The 18,961-nt window shown below is 46.9% G+C and overlaps 2 protein-coding genes across 5 annotated transcripts in view; one reads left to right on the top strand and one right to left on the bottom strand.

Annotated features, from left to right (window-relative positions):
• Positions 1-18,961, bottom strand: part of LOC147039365 (ATP-dependent RNA helicase DHX8-like) — a 30,040-nt gene that overhangs the window by 5,156 nt on the left and 5,923 nt on the right. The window contains exons 23-30 of the mRNA XM_085904821.1: positions 16,719-18,926; positions 16,529-16,635; positions 11,432-11,502; positions 9,413-9,525; positions 2,885-3,037; positions 2,625-2,758; positions 2,190-2,335; positions 852-990 (exon numbers count right to left, since the gene is read on the bottom strand). Coding sequence (XP_085760947.1) covers positions 18,707-18,926 — 220 coding nt within the window. The 3' untranslated portion in view covers positions 852-990; positions 2,190-2,335; positions 2,625-2,758; ... (3 more) ...; positions 16,529-16,635; positions 16,719-18,706. The remainder of the gene's footprint in view (positions 1-851; positions 991-2,189; positions 2,336-2,624; positions 2,759-2,884; positions 3,038-9,412; positions 9,526-11,431; positions 11,503-16,528; positions 16,636-16,718; positions 18,927-18,961) is intronic.
• Positions 2,954-18,307, top strand: etv4 (ETS variant transcription factor 4). Of its 4 annotated transcripts, none has more exons than XM_085904824.1 (13): positions 2,954-3,092; positions 3,338-3,457; positions 3,839-3,929; positions 4,020-4,067; positions 7,659-7,712; positions 13,843-13,975; positions 14,056-14,241; positions 14,308-14,654; positions 15,783-15,851; positions 16,137-16,184; positions 16,874-17,055; positions 17,662-17,763; positions 17,845-18,307. In XM_085904824.1, exons 2-13 carry the CDS (start codon positions 3,401-3,403, stop codon positions 18,070-18,072), a joined length of 1,545 nt encoding a protein of 514 aa, XP_085760950.1. In that variant the 5' UTR covers positions 2,954-3,092; positions 3,338-3,400; the 3' UTR covers positions 18,073-18,307. The 4 variants fall into 4 exon arrangements, with proteins under 4 accessions (XP_085760950.1, XP_085760953.1, XP_085760952.1 ...); XM_085904827.1 differs by having other exon boundaries at positions 13,846-13,975; XM_085904826.1 differs by having other exon boundaries at positions 3,842-3,929.

Consider the following 18,961-nt stretch of genomic DNA (forward strand, 5'->3'; position numbering starts at 1 on the left):
AGTTTATTTACACCCAAAAAAAAAAAAATGTTGGTGCATTTTATTCCTTTACAACTAATTGGATCCCAACTGTGACCTTCAAGCCAAGATACAGTACAGTCCCTAATTAAATGTCCACCCCCCTGCCCTTCTTGTTTGGACAGACTTTGAAAAAGACCCCGTCTCCCCACCCCCCTGGCCTGGATCAGCTCCCAAAAGGCTAAAATAACTCACTATTTATGTGTTTTCAACTCGTGATCCGGGCGTGCCATTGTGTTGGATATGTGAATGACATCTTTGTCATCCTCCACAGTGGACGGTTTGATGGTGCCTCCCGGATGGGGGGCGGGACCCCCGAAAGATTGGGGGGGGGGGGGACAACCAACTACGGTTCTATAATTGACATGCTTATTTTGTATCCACACGCAAATTAGCATGACGCGTTAAACAAGGTCTAAAAGAACATGTGGGGTGACAATGGGGGGGGTCATGGCATAACACGCAGACATCAACAAAGATCCTCTCTGTCTCCTTGTTGAAAGTGACAATGTCCCCCACGACAACAGTTGCCTTTAGTGACTTTTTTTTATTTTTACAACCACTTAAAGGGCGTAAATATGTGTCACTGTGACTACTTGCACAATTAACAAGAAAGAGGCGGGCGGGTCCGAAGCCTTCCACTGTTGTTGTTATCATAACACAAACCACAACTAACTGTCAAAGACATGCCAGCCCGCCGAAAAAAAATCAACAAGCAAGTAAATTGTTCGATGTGCTTTTGTGCGTTTGGCAGCTGAGCGACGCAGCTGCACGCCGGCCTCGTCTCTTGGGTGCAAAGCAGGCCTGTAAAAGCTCGAAGCTTTTGCGCTCACCTGATTGAGAAGACTCGTACCCCGGAACAAGCGAGCCAGTGTGCTGGTTCGAGCAGGCCGGGCCGCAGGTGGCTCATGGCGTGCCAGCGCCGACTTGTCCTCGACACAAACGAGGCGTCCCGGCAACGCCGGCGCTGCTCTGGGAATGACCAAAGGGAATTAAATGTAAGACTTGTGAAACGGCGATGGCAACAGACACAATATTAGGTACACCTGAACCATTTTGGCTAGGGCCTTGGCAAGGGCGCTCGGGGTTAGCCCGTTGTTATTTCGAACGAAAAGTTGTGCGCGTCCGGGCACTAGCGGGCATGCGCGTTCCCGCTCGGCCGTTCACACGGCCGCTGTTTGCACGGCAAATTATTTCCCAGTCGGCGCGGCTCGTCATCTAAACAAACCTCCCCCCGAACGCATGAGAGTGTTTGCTTAAAAAACGTGTTAACCGGTGCGTACTGGACACATTGTGGTTTTTCTAGGATGTGTTTCGAGAACAAAAGTTTGTCGGAATAAGCCCCTGCTCGCACAGACAGGCAAAAAGAATACACTGGATCCTTTCAGCAGACCCACGGGGGAAACTGGAGGGGAAAAAAAGAAAAGAAAAATAATCAAACGTGTGATTCTTTGCGCCCCTTTCCAGGAATTTTTAGGTTACATTGTACTTGGACACTTGGGCCTATTACGCAATTGTACAATATTCCTGAACTAACGATACGAATTGCGTGTGCCGTCACCGCTCTTTTGGTTGCTGCTGGGGTTTTCTTGTGTCGCTCACTCCTGGCGTATTTGTCTCCATCAACAGACATAATGGCGCTCCATCCATCCCGCTTGAATCAATAAGCACTCTGAGTACAAAGTGTCTCTCGTCTGTCTGCCCGTCCGATGAGCGCTAACGTCTCTGCTGAGCTAGCCGGACGCACGACATCGCCTCCACCTCATTTGTTTCCAATTGGAAGACGTGATGAAGAACACGTGTGCGTCCAAGACATGTGCTATGACTCAAAGTTCTTTCTCTCCCCCTCCGGACATGTATTGTAATCACATGTGATGGCTTTCATTTTGGGTGTAAATATTTGATGGCGCCTTGAAAATATTACCGTGTCGTTTCTTGTAAGCCAAAACAAGAGCTGACGTTTAGAAATGGGAACACGCGACAAGGCTTTGGTACAGGAAATATAAATTCAGGAGAGTTTATGCGGTGTTTTTCTTCTGACAAAAATCACATTTCTGATTTGAATCGATTTTAAAACATCAATATCGCTCCGTCATAACCCCTTAAGCGATGGATATTTGAACACAAACGGTGAAGTAACACATGTAGAAAGATAATAGAAAAATACTTACCAGCATATATTTTCATCTAGTGTGAAGAACTACTCCTATTACTATGGTTTATTGCGGCGCTGTGACCATCTCCATAGGTTTGCAATATACTGCCCCCAGGTGGTCAAGGTGCACACAGTAGAAGGAGCAGCACCATGTTCATGGAACTGAAGCAAAACAAGTAAAAACTGTTTACATACATCAATTATTAACAACAGATTAGAAAGGTTTGTGGTTTTTTTTTTAGCCATCAGCCAATTTATATAGAATAAGCTCAATTTTTTTTTTTTGCGCGCACAACTTGAATTCTTTAATGGCATTTGTTAGAGGAACTCTTGTCAAAGTCAACTTTGACTAGCAAAACAAGTCAATAGCGATCTGCACACGTTGTGATTTATTTGAAAATGATAAGTTTCTGTCACTCTGTGTAAAAAGTGCTTTAGAGACTACTCTCACCTTTGTGTTTTTCCACTCAAGTTGTGCTAACTGGCTAAGATCTTTGTCCTGGCCGTGCGCTTGTGGACTTTCAAACCACAAAAATGCGCAGCTCCAAGCTGATTGACGTCACATTCAGCGCCACTTTTCCAGCTCTTGGAGGAGTGCGATGAGGTAAACAGCGAGAAGAAAAACAAGCCAAGGCAGGTTTTTTTGTGAATGGGATTTTTTTTCTCTCTCTTTTTGCTGAATGAAAAACAACTGGAAAGTCCTGCACGAACCTTGAGTCCTTTTGCAGCGGCGCCGATTGGCTGCTGTGAGTCTGGCCCCGCCTTTTTTTTTTCCTCCCGTGATGCGTTGTGAATGGCTGAGGGGCGGGGTTTCGTCTTCATTCATAAGTCGCAGCATTGACAAAAGCCTAGAAACCGGAGCCCCTGAAAGAGGAAATGCACCAATCAGCAAGCTCCTTTGGACAAAAAGAAAGAAACAGTAGGTAAAATGTGTTTTTTCAACGATCGTTTTAAAGCGGATCAAGATGAAGTGTAATATAGTTTTAAAACTGTCACAAAAAGGCAAGATAAGCATGCTGTGCAATCACTCGCCATAACTTCCCCCACGCCCCCCCCCATTTTCTTTTTTGTGTGAATGGAGCTCATTATGCATGCATCCCCCATTCACCCCCACACCCTCCCACCTCCTCACCCTTCTTCCTCCCTCCCTTCCTCCCTCATCAGGCTTTTGCAGGCTGCGCGGCCGTCCGCTCCGCTCGGGCCCAAATGAGCGCAGACGGCTGACGGATGGACCGTAACATGGATGCATACTTGGACCAGCAAGTGCCTTTCACTTTAGCAAACGTACGTATGCTTCCGCGTGCACTTCCTTTCCTTTCTTTTCTTTTTTTTTTTTTTCGACCGCAGACTTTCGGAGCCGATTGCGGGGTTGTTGTTGGTCTCTTACGCGCGTGCACGACGACGAGTTCGGGCTCGCAAGCGAACACGCGTCCTTTTTTTAAAATATATTTTAAATTAATTTTGTTAAACTTACAACAGCACCGCGTCAAACCGTTGGCGCCGTGCGCCAAATGGTCACTTCTCTTCCTCTTTTTTTTTTTTTAACCCCCCCTGTAAAAAAACAAAACAAAAAAAACGCGTGCTCACTTCGCGCACCTCTCGACTCACTAAAGTTACAAACGAAATAATTTGAATTCATCTGTCAATAAATGCGTTGTTGTGCAGAAGTCTCAAGGAAATGGGCCCCCAAATAGACTGTTGATGGCCGCCAAAAGGAAATACATGGACACAGAATTGCCCCCTCAAGAATCTGAAGGTAAAGTCCACTTGATTTGAAAGTAATGAAACATTCCTCGTCACGTCATTGTTTTCCTTCCTTACGTGTGTGTGTCTTGCTTCTGTGCAGATCTCTTCCAGGATTTAAGCCAACTGCAAGAGACGTGGCTGACGGAAGGTAAGATTTTCTTCACATCTGCTTCTGAGAAGCTGTGAAATGATCATTTACGAGATTGCGTTTTCTTTTTAAGATAGAAAAAGTCGAAGGTTTTGGCCAAGGACACATAATGAGCATGGAACAGACTCATAGGAGTCATTCTTGTTTATTATTTGTCTTTTAGGCCGTTAAATTGTCGTTCGGTGCCGTAATTTAACTTTGCTCTTTAGTCGTGCGTGTTTTGGATGGTGGTTTGGTGTTTGTTACTTCTTCATACTGGGTTTCCGACATTGAAAAGTGGAAATGGTCCATACGTGTGTCGATTCTTATTTTTAATTATGATTGGCTGGCCGCCAGAGTCCCTTGAGTGCTCATTGAGGGACTTTGACTTTTCTGTTGCTCTTTTAATGCTAAAATGGACGCCGGGCAGGTTATTACGTTTTTTTGCTAAACGACTCAAAATGAAAGGGATATACATTTTGTCACCATTTCAGTTCAACTCAGCTGTCATTTTTATCTGCCGCCATTAAAGAAAAAATATATGGATGAGAATGGAAGGTAGGAGCCATGTTGGCTTATTGATCGTGGTCCTGCTGGCATGTTTCGCTCATGCCAGCAAACATGGAGGTTGCTGCTGCTCCTGATGACGTGAGCGCTAATGGAGTCATTATTCCACTTTGGGCTTACAAATAAAAGCTGCGTGTTGCCCCGTGGTGGGAATAGGAATATATTGATTGGCCTTTCTTGCGTCGCATGTGGCGCCAAGTAACCAAACACAAATACGACATCGCATCCAGGAGATTCATCTGTATGGGATTTTTTTTTTTTGGTATAGTTATTAACCAATATACTTTTTAGGTAGTTCACAACGTTAGCAAAGCAATGAAAATACATTTAAAAATCATGAAAAGTCAAGCCAAAACGAACGAGCTCGTAAACAGCAAGTCATGCATACACAGCAAACAGGAGTTTCACCATCGCTCTAACTGACTCAGTAAACTGCTCTAATGTGACTTGTTCACAGATATTATCTTCTAATATTGCCTGTCTTCATGTGTTGCTGCACCTTTTGTGATCAAATATCTGTTGCTACAAAAGGTAGACCGACTTTAAAACCAAATCTTAATTCTACTGTACATAGGCTGACTTAAATGTGTCTACAATCAAGTGAGTCATGCATTTTCAAACTGAATGAGAATTTTCAATTCTTGAGCGGTGACTTTTATTTTCCTATGCTTAAGTGTGACGACAACTAGGACCTTCAACTACAAAGCCAGCCACCTATTGTAGCACTTTTATTGCCTCAGTGCTTTTGTTTTTGTGTGTGTCGGGACGCCGGTGTGAAGTGAACTTGTCGCTTTTGACGCCGCATGTGAAAAGGCCGCACACCGGTGCGGGTACGTCATTGTCAGGTCGTTAAAAAAAAAAAAAAGTGGCTGAGACGTCACGTCTGAGGGAAACGCACTGTTAATTTTACGCTTTGGTTTTAACGTTAGAATTCGTAACGTTTGATTATTTGCGTGCTACAAATAATAAAAGTAAAGCCAGCAGCATTTAAAAAATATATATAAATTATTTTTACATTTTTCAAAAGTAGAAACTAGGTCAATATGTATAATAAAGTAAATTTCCTGGGCGAATATGTGACGTATGGACTTATTTTGGTGGTCACATCCCAGCGGAAGCACAGCAAAGATGTTATTTAACTTGAAATAGCGGCTTGAGCCTTCTCCTTTTCCTGTCGCATTAATTAAAGACTTGATCTGCTGCGATTGCACTTGTCAGGGCTTTGCCCCGATTGTAAACACCACAAAGGCGAGTGCTGGGTGGGGGATTTTCAAATCATTTTTTTGGGCTCTTCCTTTTGGCCGTGATGAGGAGGAAAGCGGAAACGGCGGATGGCGAGCGTCGGGGAAGCTTGTTGCGTCTTGTCATATTGGCCCTCGGGTTTATAAGCCCAGAAACTCCCACCAAGGAGGGAGGGGTGGGCGGAGGTTTGTTGGCTTGTGTTGATTTAAAAACACACTTTCTTTCTTGTGCTGACTTGCATCTTAAATTTCCTGCAAGTGTTTAAAGTATCCACCTAAATCAAAAACCTTGGCTGTCGTCTAATAGCTTTGCTTGACGAACAGTCAGTTAGCGTTATGCTAATCGCCATAGACGGGCTAACAATTAAACTCAATGTACGCCTTAACAGATATTTTCAAAAGTGATCTATAAATAAAGTTGAGTAACATGACAATACTCACAGGCATATATTCTTTATCCTCTATGGAAAATTCGGTGGGGAAACTTTTCTTTACGCGTTTCTTAATGTCTATTATGCTGCCACCTGGTGGCCATGAAGCGCAACAGAAGGAGCACTTCACGCAATCCAAAGCAACCCTAAAGCAAAACAGTAGCACCTCAGCGACCAATGTTGTAATTATTAGGTCGCAGTAGGCCGCGGGATGCTACATAACATTAGAAATCAATGATGTGTGTCTGAACTCTCCACAAAAAATGTGTCATCCGGTTTTCGGTGTACTACACTAAAGGGAAGTACGATGACAAGAAAAAAGTGAATAATTCGATTAAATATCCAATTTCCTCTTTTTCTGCCTGCTGTCCGTCTTGTGCTCGCACTGTGGATTTAATGTGACTGAGACCACACAAGTCAATAATTTGAAACCCCAAACCAGGCTTGAGTGAGGTTATCAGTTTCCATGAAATGAAATTAGACTTGCGATTTCAAACAATCTTCACATGAGGGTTGACATTGGGTCGCTACTGTTGATAAGCCAAAATAGGGACAGAATATCGGTGCTGTACAAATTTGCTCATGGGCAGCCGTTTATGTTCCCCGCAGAAATCTGTTCTGGCTCAATGAGCGAGGAAACGTGCCAGGCGCCGTGACAAAGCATCGACTCGGATGCCACTTGTCACTGTCGCGTTGACTTTGTTTAGCCAAGTGGCGGTGGTCTGGACTTTGTCCGCATCGGCGCTGGATGGAGGATAAAACATAAGGGGGAAGATTTTAGAACTGGGGCCTAAAAAAAAAAATTCAAAGCTTAATTCTTCTATTTGTTTCTGTTGAAATTTGGAAAGCTTCGAATTGTGCTTTTGCTCGGGTGACATCTTGATGCGATCGGCGATGCCCCGCCGCCGTTGGCTTTTCAAAAGCGGCCGATTAGTGAATGAAATTCATCCCCGGGTGGACGTGAATGAGTCCAGTCAGCGGCGGCGGCCCAGGTGCAAGCGGCCTCAGACAGGCGCTATTGTACCGTGGGCTGGCGTTAGGGATCCCCCGTCCATTCACCATTGTGCTAGCTGGACGCACGCACATGCAGGTTGGGAATGAGCAACAGTGCGCCGCTGCGGGGGGTGGGGCGAGGTCACAACCCTCCCGCTGGGCCTGTTGTTTGCTTCTCTCGAACGAACGAGCTAAGATAGTCACAACGTTTTTCACGTGACTTTACAGGTGGGAAGGGGGGGGGGGGGGTGTTTAAAATAAACTTTCAAGCCTGGGTTGTGGTTTTCAAGTCTTTGTGAAGTAAGTCCACATAAAAGTCTGTTTCTCTGACAATGCCTCTTTTAAGATTGACACGCTACTTTCCTCTCTTCTACTTCCAGCTCAGGTTCCGGACAGCGACGAGCAGTTTGTTCCGGATTTCCACTCGGAGAACTGTGAGTGCTTTGACTCTCTTTGTCCTCTCGGAGCTGGTTTTATCCATCAGATTCTTTTCGGGTCTCGTAGTTTCCCGCAGATTTGATTGTTTATCTCGTATGATCTGGTGTCGCTAGACGTGCTCGTGTTGTTTCTGGCCCGCTGTCGGGACGGCGGGGTCAAACGTGGGCCAGCCGAGGTGTCAACGGGGGCTCTGTGACTAAAATAAATATGATGGAAAAAAAAAAAGAAATTATACGGTGTCTCGAGATTGTGGATTTTTCTCCCCGTCACAAGTGGCTCTGGAACGTATCGTTCGGGGTGAGCTGCGGTTTACCGTCATCTCTCGGGCGGACAAAAGCCAGGACACCAAAGGGCCTCGGTATTGTGCCGCGCTGGCCGCCATTTGCATGCTTTTGAAAAGCCTAGAGGTTCCGTCGCAGGAAACCGGGAAGATGTAAAAAAAGGGAAAGCGAACTATTTGAATGCGCTTCCCTTTGATTAACAATGGCGCTCGAGATCCAGGTGGGCTGCAAACATCCGTTCGTGCTAGCAAACGTGAGCGATAATCGCTAATGTTGCGACGACGCAAGATTTGACGACTCACGACTTGCGTGATTTACCAACGTGATGATTTGACTCAACTTCCTTAAATTTTTTGGGGGCATTTGCTTCAAACTGCAAAGTTAATTTGATGTGACCAACTTCCACCTTTAGCTTGGTGGGAATTTGAAAGACGTGACAGCCTTTGACGGGGGGGGGTCACGAGGACATCCTGCCCGCCCCCGTCTTTTGTGTGTAAACACGGCGCCATTTCAAGCCGCATGTGTCACGATCTCCGCATGACATATGCCCGCCCGCAACATTGTCGCCGTCCATTAGGCCACAAAGCGCAGGAGGAAGTGCAGATGAACCCGAGGGCGCGCAGGGGTCATGTCTACTTAACCTCTTCCGACCCGATCGGCCAATCGTGTGCGGACCCGATGCTAACGGCTGACCCCGCCGTGATTTTGGGGTCAGGGGGGGGGGCCTGCGCATTGACGGACGCTTCATTTAAAGGCGAAGGGTCGCTTTGTGTTGACAGACAGCGTCCCTGTTGCTCATAGTCACTCCGACTCTTCAACTTTGACCGGCAAACTATAGTGACGCGAACGCAGAGTTTTGTCCTCGTGTTTTTTGACGACTTGACAGGTTGGAATTTTGGCACTGAAAGTAACGTTTTGTTACTATTGTTGCCTTACGATGTCGAATGCTTCGAATGGGATCAGTTTTGATACGCTGCCAGGAGTTAAAAGTTCAACCAGTGTTGAAATTGAGAGACACCTGTGCAGGTGACTCACCTGTTATTGAAACTAGCATACATTTGTGTATAAAAGCATCAAGCCAGACTCTAATCCTGTCTGGCTGGAGTATATAATTAAGCCTGCAGACCAACGAGGCGCCCCGCCGAGCCGGTTTACTGCGTCTGGCTTGTTACCTGCACGGGTGTGGCCTCCGACATGGTTTGGAAAAAAAAACAAAAAAAACAAAAAAACACTTAAATAACACATCGGAATGTCACGCTGAGGAATTGCGCAATACCTGCACATCTGTTGAATTGATCTCGCTGTGACCTAGCTAACAAGCGCATGTCCACGGGCTGCCGTGTGTGTGTGTGTGTGTGTGTGTGTGTGTGTGTGTGTGTGTGTGTGTGTGTGTGTGTGTGTGTGTGTGTGTGTACCGTCACATTTTGGAGTTCTCAACTTCTCCGCAAGACCAAAAAGGGGAAATGTCGATGGTGTCTCGCATCTTGTGCATTAATAGCGGGTCCAAATGTTGCCGCACCTTATCTCCCTGTGGGCGAAAAACAAAGGTGTGATTGTTATGCAGAAAAAATATTTGACAGTTCTAACACTTGGGGCTAATTATCTTTGTCTTAAAGCCACGAAGTCCATAAATATGGCAAAAACAATCAAAGTTATATTTTCCTGCAGTAAAAAGTCTCATGTGGTCAATATTGTTGCGTGCCGAGGTCACAAGTCAGCATTCAACTGAGACGGCGAGAGCTCCTTTTTTTTTTTGTTTACACTCGATGCGAGCCATTCATAAATTTTCTCCCCCCCCCCCTGCGTAAGAGGAAGTGTGCCTCTCAGCAGCTTGCTCCTTCGCTCTCCATTCATAAAAAAAAAACTTGTCGCCACCCCCCCCCTTTCCAGCCCTTCTCCTTCTTTCCAAGTGGATACTCCAAAACCCTCCCACCCTTCCTGTGTGTGCTCAAGTCTCTGCTCCTTCACACACACACACATACAGTACATGCACGCACACACAGAGTTTGAGTGTTCCAAGATGTGAACTAATCCAGTGATTTCTGAGCTGTATGGGACGATTGTTTGGTTTTGTGCCTTGCAGTAATTACGTAGGAAGTTGCGGCCATAGAACGCCGCTTGCGCTTCTTTTCAGGGAGAAGACGCAAGAGTGAGCGGGGAGCCGCGGGAGTGAATGGCGAGGAAGGTCAGCGGAAGCGGCCCTTGCGCTCCTTTTCAGAACCAGGAATTTTGGAGCACTTTTTTTTTTTTTTCTTCGTCTCAAAAATAGGCGGTGCTACGCAACAGCAAAAACAGTCAGGTGCGTGCCAGAAAGGAGCGACGCCTCCCTCTGGCACGCTCGAGTTCTCTCAAGTCGCAGGCACAAAGTCACACGGAGCAGCGCTTTTATGAATGGGCCGCTTGTGAAAAGCCAGTTGAGGTTAGCGAGTCCTCATTTACGACACCTTAGCTTGTTTTTGTGCCCATTTTTATTTTAAACGGCAGTACAGCTTTTTTTTTTTTAGGTCATGTTCTCTTGAAAATTTGCCTGCTGTTAATTTTTGATCCGGGGAACTTCTGTATTCATGTTGACCTTGCTGACACAAGCCACGTAGGCTTGCTGGTGGGGGTTCGAGATGAGGGAGGGGGGGGGTGCAGCAGAGTGTTGCGTATCGATCCTCATCCGCCCAGCAGAGCAACTGATAGACTTGATGGAGATAAAGTGCAGATAAATCAGATCCAAGAAAAAGAGTTAAGACACGTGCGGGTCAAACGTGTCGTGAAGCATTTAGAAATGTCCATCATGATATTGAGAGGGGGCGGGGCGTTTTTAAGAGGATGAGCAAAAATTGTGACATCATTTGTGGATAGTCCCAAACTCGACTCTGTGTTGTTACTTTATTGTCTTTGCGATGAAATAATGAACCAACTTCAGCTAGTTAGCTAGCTTACGTTAAGGCTATAGTGCGGTATTTATACAACTAAGCTCACGATATCGTCTCGGTAACGTGTGGCTACATCGATTGCTACATTAAACATTAAGCTAAATTGAGAAGGTGGAGGATTGGGAGTGAAGAGTCAATATGGTGTCAGATTAATTACATCCCCGCCCTCGCTCATAGCGGGATGTCACTCTCGGGATGAGGATGTATCGTCCTACGACGTGAGCGGCGGATTTACAGCGGCTCGATGACCATTTGTCAGAAGCGCCGACGCGGCACATTTGGACCTAAAGTGGACAGCGGGGAGAACATGTCAGAACGTTGACGCGGCACGTCAAGGCTCTTTGGCTCTTGCGGGGTTTATGGCTCTCTTTAGTGCGGGACCGTCTTTTTCTTTTCTACTAAAGAAATAAGAATTTATAACGGAGTCCAGTCAGAGCTGGCAAAAGTAGAGATGATATCGAGATACACACACAAAAAAAACCAACAACAACTTTTAAGTACAGTAAATACCTCCCACCACTCGCTGTCATGCTGACTGATGTGGGCCGCCGGCGACAATCTCAGAAAAGTCGGTTCTCACCCTGGCAGACAAGAAGTGCAGTTGTCATACAGAGGGAAGTGAAAGTGTGACATTTGCAGAAAAACACAACAACCTGTGACGGCCGTCGGGTCACACGCACACATCCTGTTAGCCAACCATTTTGCCCTCAGCATCAAGGACTCACTTTTTCCAATTCTTGACAATGCTGATTTTGTAAGGTTTGAAAAAAAAAAAAAAAAAAATGACCCTGACTGGTAAATTGTAAATAAATGTCAAGGTGTTTCTCCTAATAATACGTCATTTTGCATTTAACGAGGCGCGACGTCCGTGCTAGTGGCTCGTTTCCCGTCGATGCCATTAAAAATTCATACATGGGATTGGAAAGCACTAATGGATTCGCCGGCGGGATGACGACGAGGACGAGCGCAACCGGCTTTTTGATTACGCGGCGACCCGAGATGAGCGCACATGTCGCGCACATGTTCGCGCACGCTCCAGCGAAGGCCCGGATGGCGTTTTGTTGCCTCGCTCCCCCTCCCTCACTGTCTCGCTGTGATTTACAAAGCCTGGGAGCAGAAATAGATTGATTACATTTTAATTGATTTGGTGTGTTGGATTTTTTGTGTGTGGCATAATTCTGTCTCTGTTGCTGTTTGACGGTGTCAAAAACTTCCAATGAAATATTGAATGATTGGGTTGTTGCGCTGCAAATGTCATTCGCCGTTCTTGTCAATCGATAGCTTCCTTTATAACCTTTCAAAAGCAGCACGCTGGAATCGTCTTCAGTGGCTTTATTGATCGAAGGCATTTGGCGAGCGAGGGGGGGGGGGGGTAAACGTTTGCAAAGAAGTTGGATAACCCCCGAGAAGGAGTTAAGTCGCAAGGTTTGACACCCGGCCCGACGTCTGTTGAGTTACTGCCGGTCGAAGACGCCGTGAGTTGCGGACTTGGCAAAGTTTTGCATAAACATCCCGTTTAAGCCTGTCCAGAGCCAGTTCTGTCTCCACTTTTTTTTTTTTTTTTTTTCACGTGGGCCATAGAAGGAACAGTTTCATTTTACGTTTCACCATTACGAAATATTTTCTTGGAATTGCCAGGCGCCAAAGAGTTATGACTCAAGTTTATCATCATCTATTATTACAAAACAAGTCCAAATTAAAAGTGTAATTCCATCATGTCCCTGCGGGCCCCTGTCTTTCACAGAAGCTTATCTTGAGTGAGTTGCTCTCGTGTGTGTGTGTGTGTGTGTGTGTGTGTGTGTGTGTGTGTGTGTGTGTGTGTGTGTGTGTGTGTTTTAGGAATCCCACAGGAATCCACTGGACATATATTCCCACTAGTGTGCCTCAGCTGAGAGGGCCATTGTGTGCCGGGTGGCTCGGCTGGGGTTAAAGGGTGTCTGTGTGTGTGTGTGTGTGTGTGTGTGTGTGTGTGTGTGTGTGTGTGTGTTGAATGGGGAGCCCCCCCCCCCTCCCCTCTATGATGTAATGATCCCTTCACTTCCTAAAGCACTCAGCCATGACCATCACCTTTCTCCCGCAGTAGACATTTACATATGTAAAAGTACACCCCTCCCCACCCTGTCCCCAATTGTAAGCCGACTTGTGTACACGCCGAGGGTTGCGACTTCTCCAAGTGGAACTAAGTCAAGTCATCAAGCCCTTTCACTTTTGGGCCACACATGGTCGTCCGTTTTTTTTTGTTTTTTTTCTTGTGAATGAAGCGCAGCGTGCAATTATCTGTGCCAGCCCCGCACGCACGCGCAGGCGCAGGTACACGCCCACAGAGATTCCAGACACACACACATGAATGAACGCAACCCTCCCCCCAGCTGGAAGTGCACAGCTGCTGCTGTTTACCCTACCGGGACCAGAAAAACATCCTGTACACGTCTCGGGCCGAAAGCCTCCCCTCACATAATAAACAGCAGCCCTCGGCACAGCTTGAAGCTTCGCTTTGGATGTTTTACTTTAAGGGCGGGGGGTGCGTTAGAAAGCTACACCAGGAACACCCCCCCCACCATTCCATTAAAACTTTCCCTTTTGATTGACAGCTTAGTTTGGGTGCGCAAATGTGAAGCTTCCCTATCGTGTCGATATCAGCGAATGCCTTTTGTGTGTGCATAGCCGGCACGCAGGTGTGACGTTTGCTTTCGTGGCAGACTTGTTTAACTGAGGAAGTTAAACTGTTGTGTCTGCAAGACTCAAAGCGAGTGAGGAGACTTGGGGCCTGGAATGTGACCCGGTGTTGGCTATGTACACACACACCGACACGCAAGCACTGTGTTACATGCGAGATGTTCAAGTACTTGAACGCCTCAACTGCTTTCTACAGAAAACGTCTTTTTCCAGCTAATTATGAGTCTTTTTCGGTGCTTTGACAGCAGTGGCCTTTCACAGCCCGCCCGTCACCATCAAGAAAGAGCCACAGAGTCCGGGTTCGGACCCAAGCCAGTCGTGCAGCCACAAACCCAACTTTGGCTTCGCCGCCAGTGGGGAGCAGTGCCTTTACGCCAGGTAAGCATCCAAACATCACCCTTGACCGCTCAAACTTTGTTGATAATGCGGTCAGATTGTATCTGTCTTGTTTTCTGCAGTGCCTATGAGCAGAAAAGGGCTGGCGCAGGGGGCGCCAAGCGATCTTGCCCGGGCACCCCCATGTCGCCCATGCAACAGCATTACTCGGTCAAACCCGCGGCGGCCGGCCGGCCCGACGCCGGCTACATGAACCCCGCCGCCACTTCGCAGCCGCTGCCAAGCAACGCGTACCCCCCCGATGCCAGGTGAGCCTCGATTAGCCGCTCGTGATGGCCTGGCCCGGAAACTCGAAAGTTTCTGCTCTCTTACAGATATCAGGGCCCCTCAGGAGACCCCATGTGCCCTCAATTCCCTGCACCATCGCAGGCCTTCCAGCGAATGCCTTCCGCCCCGGCGGGACACGGCAGCGGGGGAGGTCCGGCCGGGTGCTACCACCGGCAGCACTCGGACCCCTGCATGCCCTACCTGCAGCAGAGCTTCAAACAAGAATATATGGATCCGCTCTACGAGCGGGCGGGTCACGTGGGGGCGCACGGCACAGGGCCAGGGCATGGCCGCGGGCACGGGATGCCGCCCCACGCAAGTCAGCACCCGCACTCGCACAGGTTTCCGCCGGCACATATGATGGTCAAGCAGGAGCCCACGGACTACAACACAGGTGAGAAGCAGTTACACAAGGACGGTAGCCCACAGGGGTCATATATAACAAACTACATGCAAATACTAACAAGGACAGTTAAGGCAGATTTTTCTTTTTCTTTTTTTAAATACAAAAAGGAACATCTTGAGTTATTTGCACTCAAAGTTCTATTGGCTAGGTAAAATAAATCCTCGTGAGGTAAAACTTGCAAGTTTTACAAGTTGCCCCCCCCCCCCCCCCCATATCTCAGCCAGCTGTGGAACAGAATGTCCGTAAAGAAGCAAACTTTTTCTCCCTGAACTAGTGGACTCCTCCTCCCCTCTTCAGACATACAAGGAAAAAAAGTGAGGGGGGGACGTGGGACGTTCTTTTCTGGCGCATTCACACCTTCTCCTTCCCTCCAGCTCCGAAGCCTTGCCTCCTCGCCATACTCCCCCCTCCCTCCCTGGATGCGGTGGAGGAATTTCATTGAGAAAATGGAGGGCAGAGGAAAGACTAGAGTCCCTGGCGGAGGTCGCGGGGTTTCACGTTGCAGCGGTGGCTTCCTTTTGCTGCAGCCCCATCAACTCATAATGGAAAAATGAGCGTGGCCGCAGTAACTCGAACCTCTCGCGAGTTTGGGGGAAGGAGGGAGGGGGGTGGTATGAGGGCGTTTTGAACAACAAGCTGCAGGCCCAAATCAGCTCTTCTATGGAAAACCAGCTCACAGTTACATAAAAATGTGAGACTTGCATGAACCAGTTTTTTTGGGGGGTTTTGTTTTTTGAAACAAAGTACAATTAAATATACTACTTAGGTATAAAATGTGAGTGTTGGCCAACTCTGGTTAAATAGCTTTGATACACTGGCAATCGGAATATCAAACTAGTAAATTGTTGAAAGACAACAAAGACACTGGCATGGCTCGCGCCCAGAATGCTTCCAATGGAATCTTATCGGAAGGGTTGCATTCCGCCTCAGTGACTCACTACTGCACCTTTTGTACTTCTGCTTGCTTGTTTTTGTTCCTGAGACTCACACAGAGACACCCCCCCCACGATGATTTCATTGACTATCTGTTTAGCAGCGTCGTGATCATCTTGCTTACAATATGAAGCTGTCGTCAGTCTGCAAGCTAATTTGACATTTCTTTCTTTTGCTCGGTAGATGTGTCAGGATGTTCTTCCATGTACCACCACAGCGAAGCCTATCCCACCCCCCAGCCAGCCCCCGAAGGTAAACATTTGAACATTGATAATTATTTGTTAAGACCAGGGGATGTTAATATTTGTCAACTGTGGCCACGTGAAGCTTTTTCTTCTTAACATAAAGTGTAAGAAAAAAAAATTTCTGGTTTATCTAGTTGCTTAGGAAAAAAATGGGGGGGGGGGATTAAAAATTACAACCTCATACTGGTAATATTATTAGTGATAGTGTTTTAATTGTCTGAACGCGTTTATATTAGCTTGCTTAGCCTGATTGTGTCAGTTGTTTTTGTGACACACTGTGTCTGTTGCCTAGGTTACGGGTTTGAAAATGACTCCCGCGTGGTCCCAGAGAAGTTTGAAGGTGAGTTTTCTCTCAGAAGGAAACGCGAGACACCCGGAGTTGACGTTTAGCGGTTCTAGTTTCAGCGTGAGAACTTGTAGCTGAAGATGCGGAGCGCCTAAGGGCGCTGACGTGTGCCCCTTCTCGTTTGTCACGTCTTGCATTTCCATGCTTGTTTACGCCGTACGATCAATCCCCCTCGAGGCGTCTACCGATATTATTTCATGCATGTCAACGTCCTTCGGTATGTCTTCAACCTGAACCCATTGCATTGTGTAATCCACCTTTTAACCTCCACTAATTATCATATCACAATTATGAAAATCATCCAACATACATATATGGAACATGAAATCTTTACTCACCAAAGATGAGGATAAATATTGTTGTAGACTAATATCATATATATAGTGACGACATGATGTATCCCACTTTATTCCCGGGGTCTGTCGTGGACCAACAAATGTGGGAGCTACATGTGGAAGAATCACTACAATATAACAGTGCACAATCTTTAGCTCCTAATATGACGACATGAACATTAAAGAAACTCACCAGATATTCTTATCATTTGGAGACAAACTCATTCCTTTTTTCGCTAGTAGCAGTGTTATGTAGAGCTGTGAAAGAAGAAAATAAATTCTTGGAGCGGCAAGCCAGTCAGCTGAAAACGTCCAACTTACCCTCACAATGTTCTCTCTCCTTTGCAGGTGAGGTAAAGCAGGAAACGGGCGGCGGCGGCGGCGTGTTCCGCGAGGGAACGCCTTACCAGCGGCGAGGCTCGCTGCAACTGTGGCAATTCCTGGTGGCCCTGTTGGATGACCCCGGCAACGCCCACTTCATCGCCTGGACCGGCCGCGGGATGGAGTTCAAGCTCATTGAGCCCGAAGAGGTACCTGTGCACTTTCCACAACACGGCACCAAAGCCCAGGCTAATTGGAAAGTAGTACTAGTTGGTGTCAAGGAAGTTCAGTAATCCTTTGCATACTTTTGGTTCACATGTATGCTTGAAACTATGAATACACAAAAGATATAAAGGACAAATATCAAACTATATTAATAACCAACACATGCTAGCCAAAGACTTACTACTTGGCGAGTCTAAGGAAAAGCAACACAGTGAATCCATTCACAGCCTTTCAAAGCAAATGATTTATTAAAAAAAATAAAAGAACACCACTACCAAAAGGTGAAGTGCGATCTAGTTGTAATTGTCCAATTAGCGTTGTCGTTATGAGTGTCCATTTGGGAAGCGTCCAAACACTGCTGCACGGTTCCATTATGTCTTCACAAGGCATTAAAAATGTACGAGTGCAATTAGTGGCTGAGAGCACTCAGGGATCAGCCCAACATGATGCTGGATGCCTGCTTGCATCATGTGCAAATACATTCAGTATTCGTGCCACTTTGGGGAAGGAAAAAAAAAGAAAAATTAATGCACCTAGCATTGTCTGCCATCCCAAGTAATAATGTACGTCAACATAATCCTGCTCCTCAGGTGGCCCGTCTGTGGGGGATGCAGAAGAATCGTCCAGCCATGAACTACGACAAGCTGAGCCGCTCTCTGCGCTACTACTACGAGAAGGGAATCATGCAGAAGGTAAAAAAAAAAAAAAAGATATCTGGATCAGCTGCTCCATTTTGGTCTTTTTGGCTAAGCGTGCGTGCTTGCCATTCTCAGGTGGCGGGCGAGCGCTACGTGTACAAGTTTGTGTGCGAGCCTGAGGCGCTGATCTCGCTGGCCTTCCCCGACAATCAGCGGCCCAGCCTGAAGGCCGAGTTTGAGCGCTACGTCAACGAGGAGGACACGGTGCCGCTGTCTCACCTGGACGAGGGAGGGCCGCCCTACAACGCTGCCGAGCACCCCGCCCACGCCGCCCAGCCCTACTCCAAAGCCTATATGTACTAAAGCCGCATCTCTCCGAGCCCCCCCCGACTCCCTTGCTGTACCCCCAAAGTATCTTTATACACGCCTCCATGCACCCCTTCCCCCGCCGCCACTTGTATATACAGCTACGGTGTTTTTGTGCTAAATTAATCTCACGAGGGAGTTGAGTTTCCCGAGGCTTCCAGTCACCACCGAGGCCTCGAAATACGATTGTGGAACAAGAGATTGCTTAATAAATACTTCAAATTATACACGATTGCACGTCCTGACTGCTTCTTAGCCTCCACAGGCACACACGTTTTCTTTATATACATTGTATATTTTTGATGACACTAAAATAAAAAAATTTTTTGTACACCACATTAAATACATGTCATTCAAACTTACTGTGTCTGACGCTATCTTGACAATATAGGCAGAGATGGCTTTGCGCGTGACTCGTGTTTTTTTTTTTTCTGATTTAAAAATTGTCTTCTGGCTTATTCTCATTTAGTTTTGCTTTAAAGTGTGACCTATAAAAGCTTAAGTTAATCTAGAAAGCTTTTACTTGCATCTCCGATTAAAAACAGGTAGCAAAAGATGTGTCACACCATTCATCTTGTCCTAAAATAAAGGACAATAGCACCAGACTTTACCAACGTCACCGTCTAAGTTGTCAGCGTCTCCTGAAGGCTCTGGAGATCCTCCAAGCGTTGGGCTCCTCGTAGCGGTTATAGAGAGGCTCCAGGCGCTGCTGCTTCTTTTGCCTGCTGAGGCGCGTCGGGTCGGACACCTTGAAAAAGGCGGGCGCGAACTCCACCAACCAGCGCGGGTCGATAATGGTCACCTCACGCATGTACTCCTTGGTGGTCAGCACCAGCTCGTGGTAGACCAGCCTGCAGAACGACACCGCTGTCAGGGTTCACCCGAC

This window comes from Syngnathus leptorhynchus, chromosome 22 (genome assembly GCF_054491065.1).
Source record: "Syngnathus leptorhynchus isolate UIUO chromosome 22, UIUO_Slep, whole genome shotgun sequence".
Classification (NCBI taxonomy): Eukaryota; Metazoa; Chordata; class Actinopteri; order Syngnathiformes; family Syngnathidae; genus Syngnathus; species Syngnathus leptorhynchus.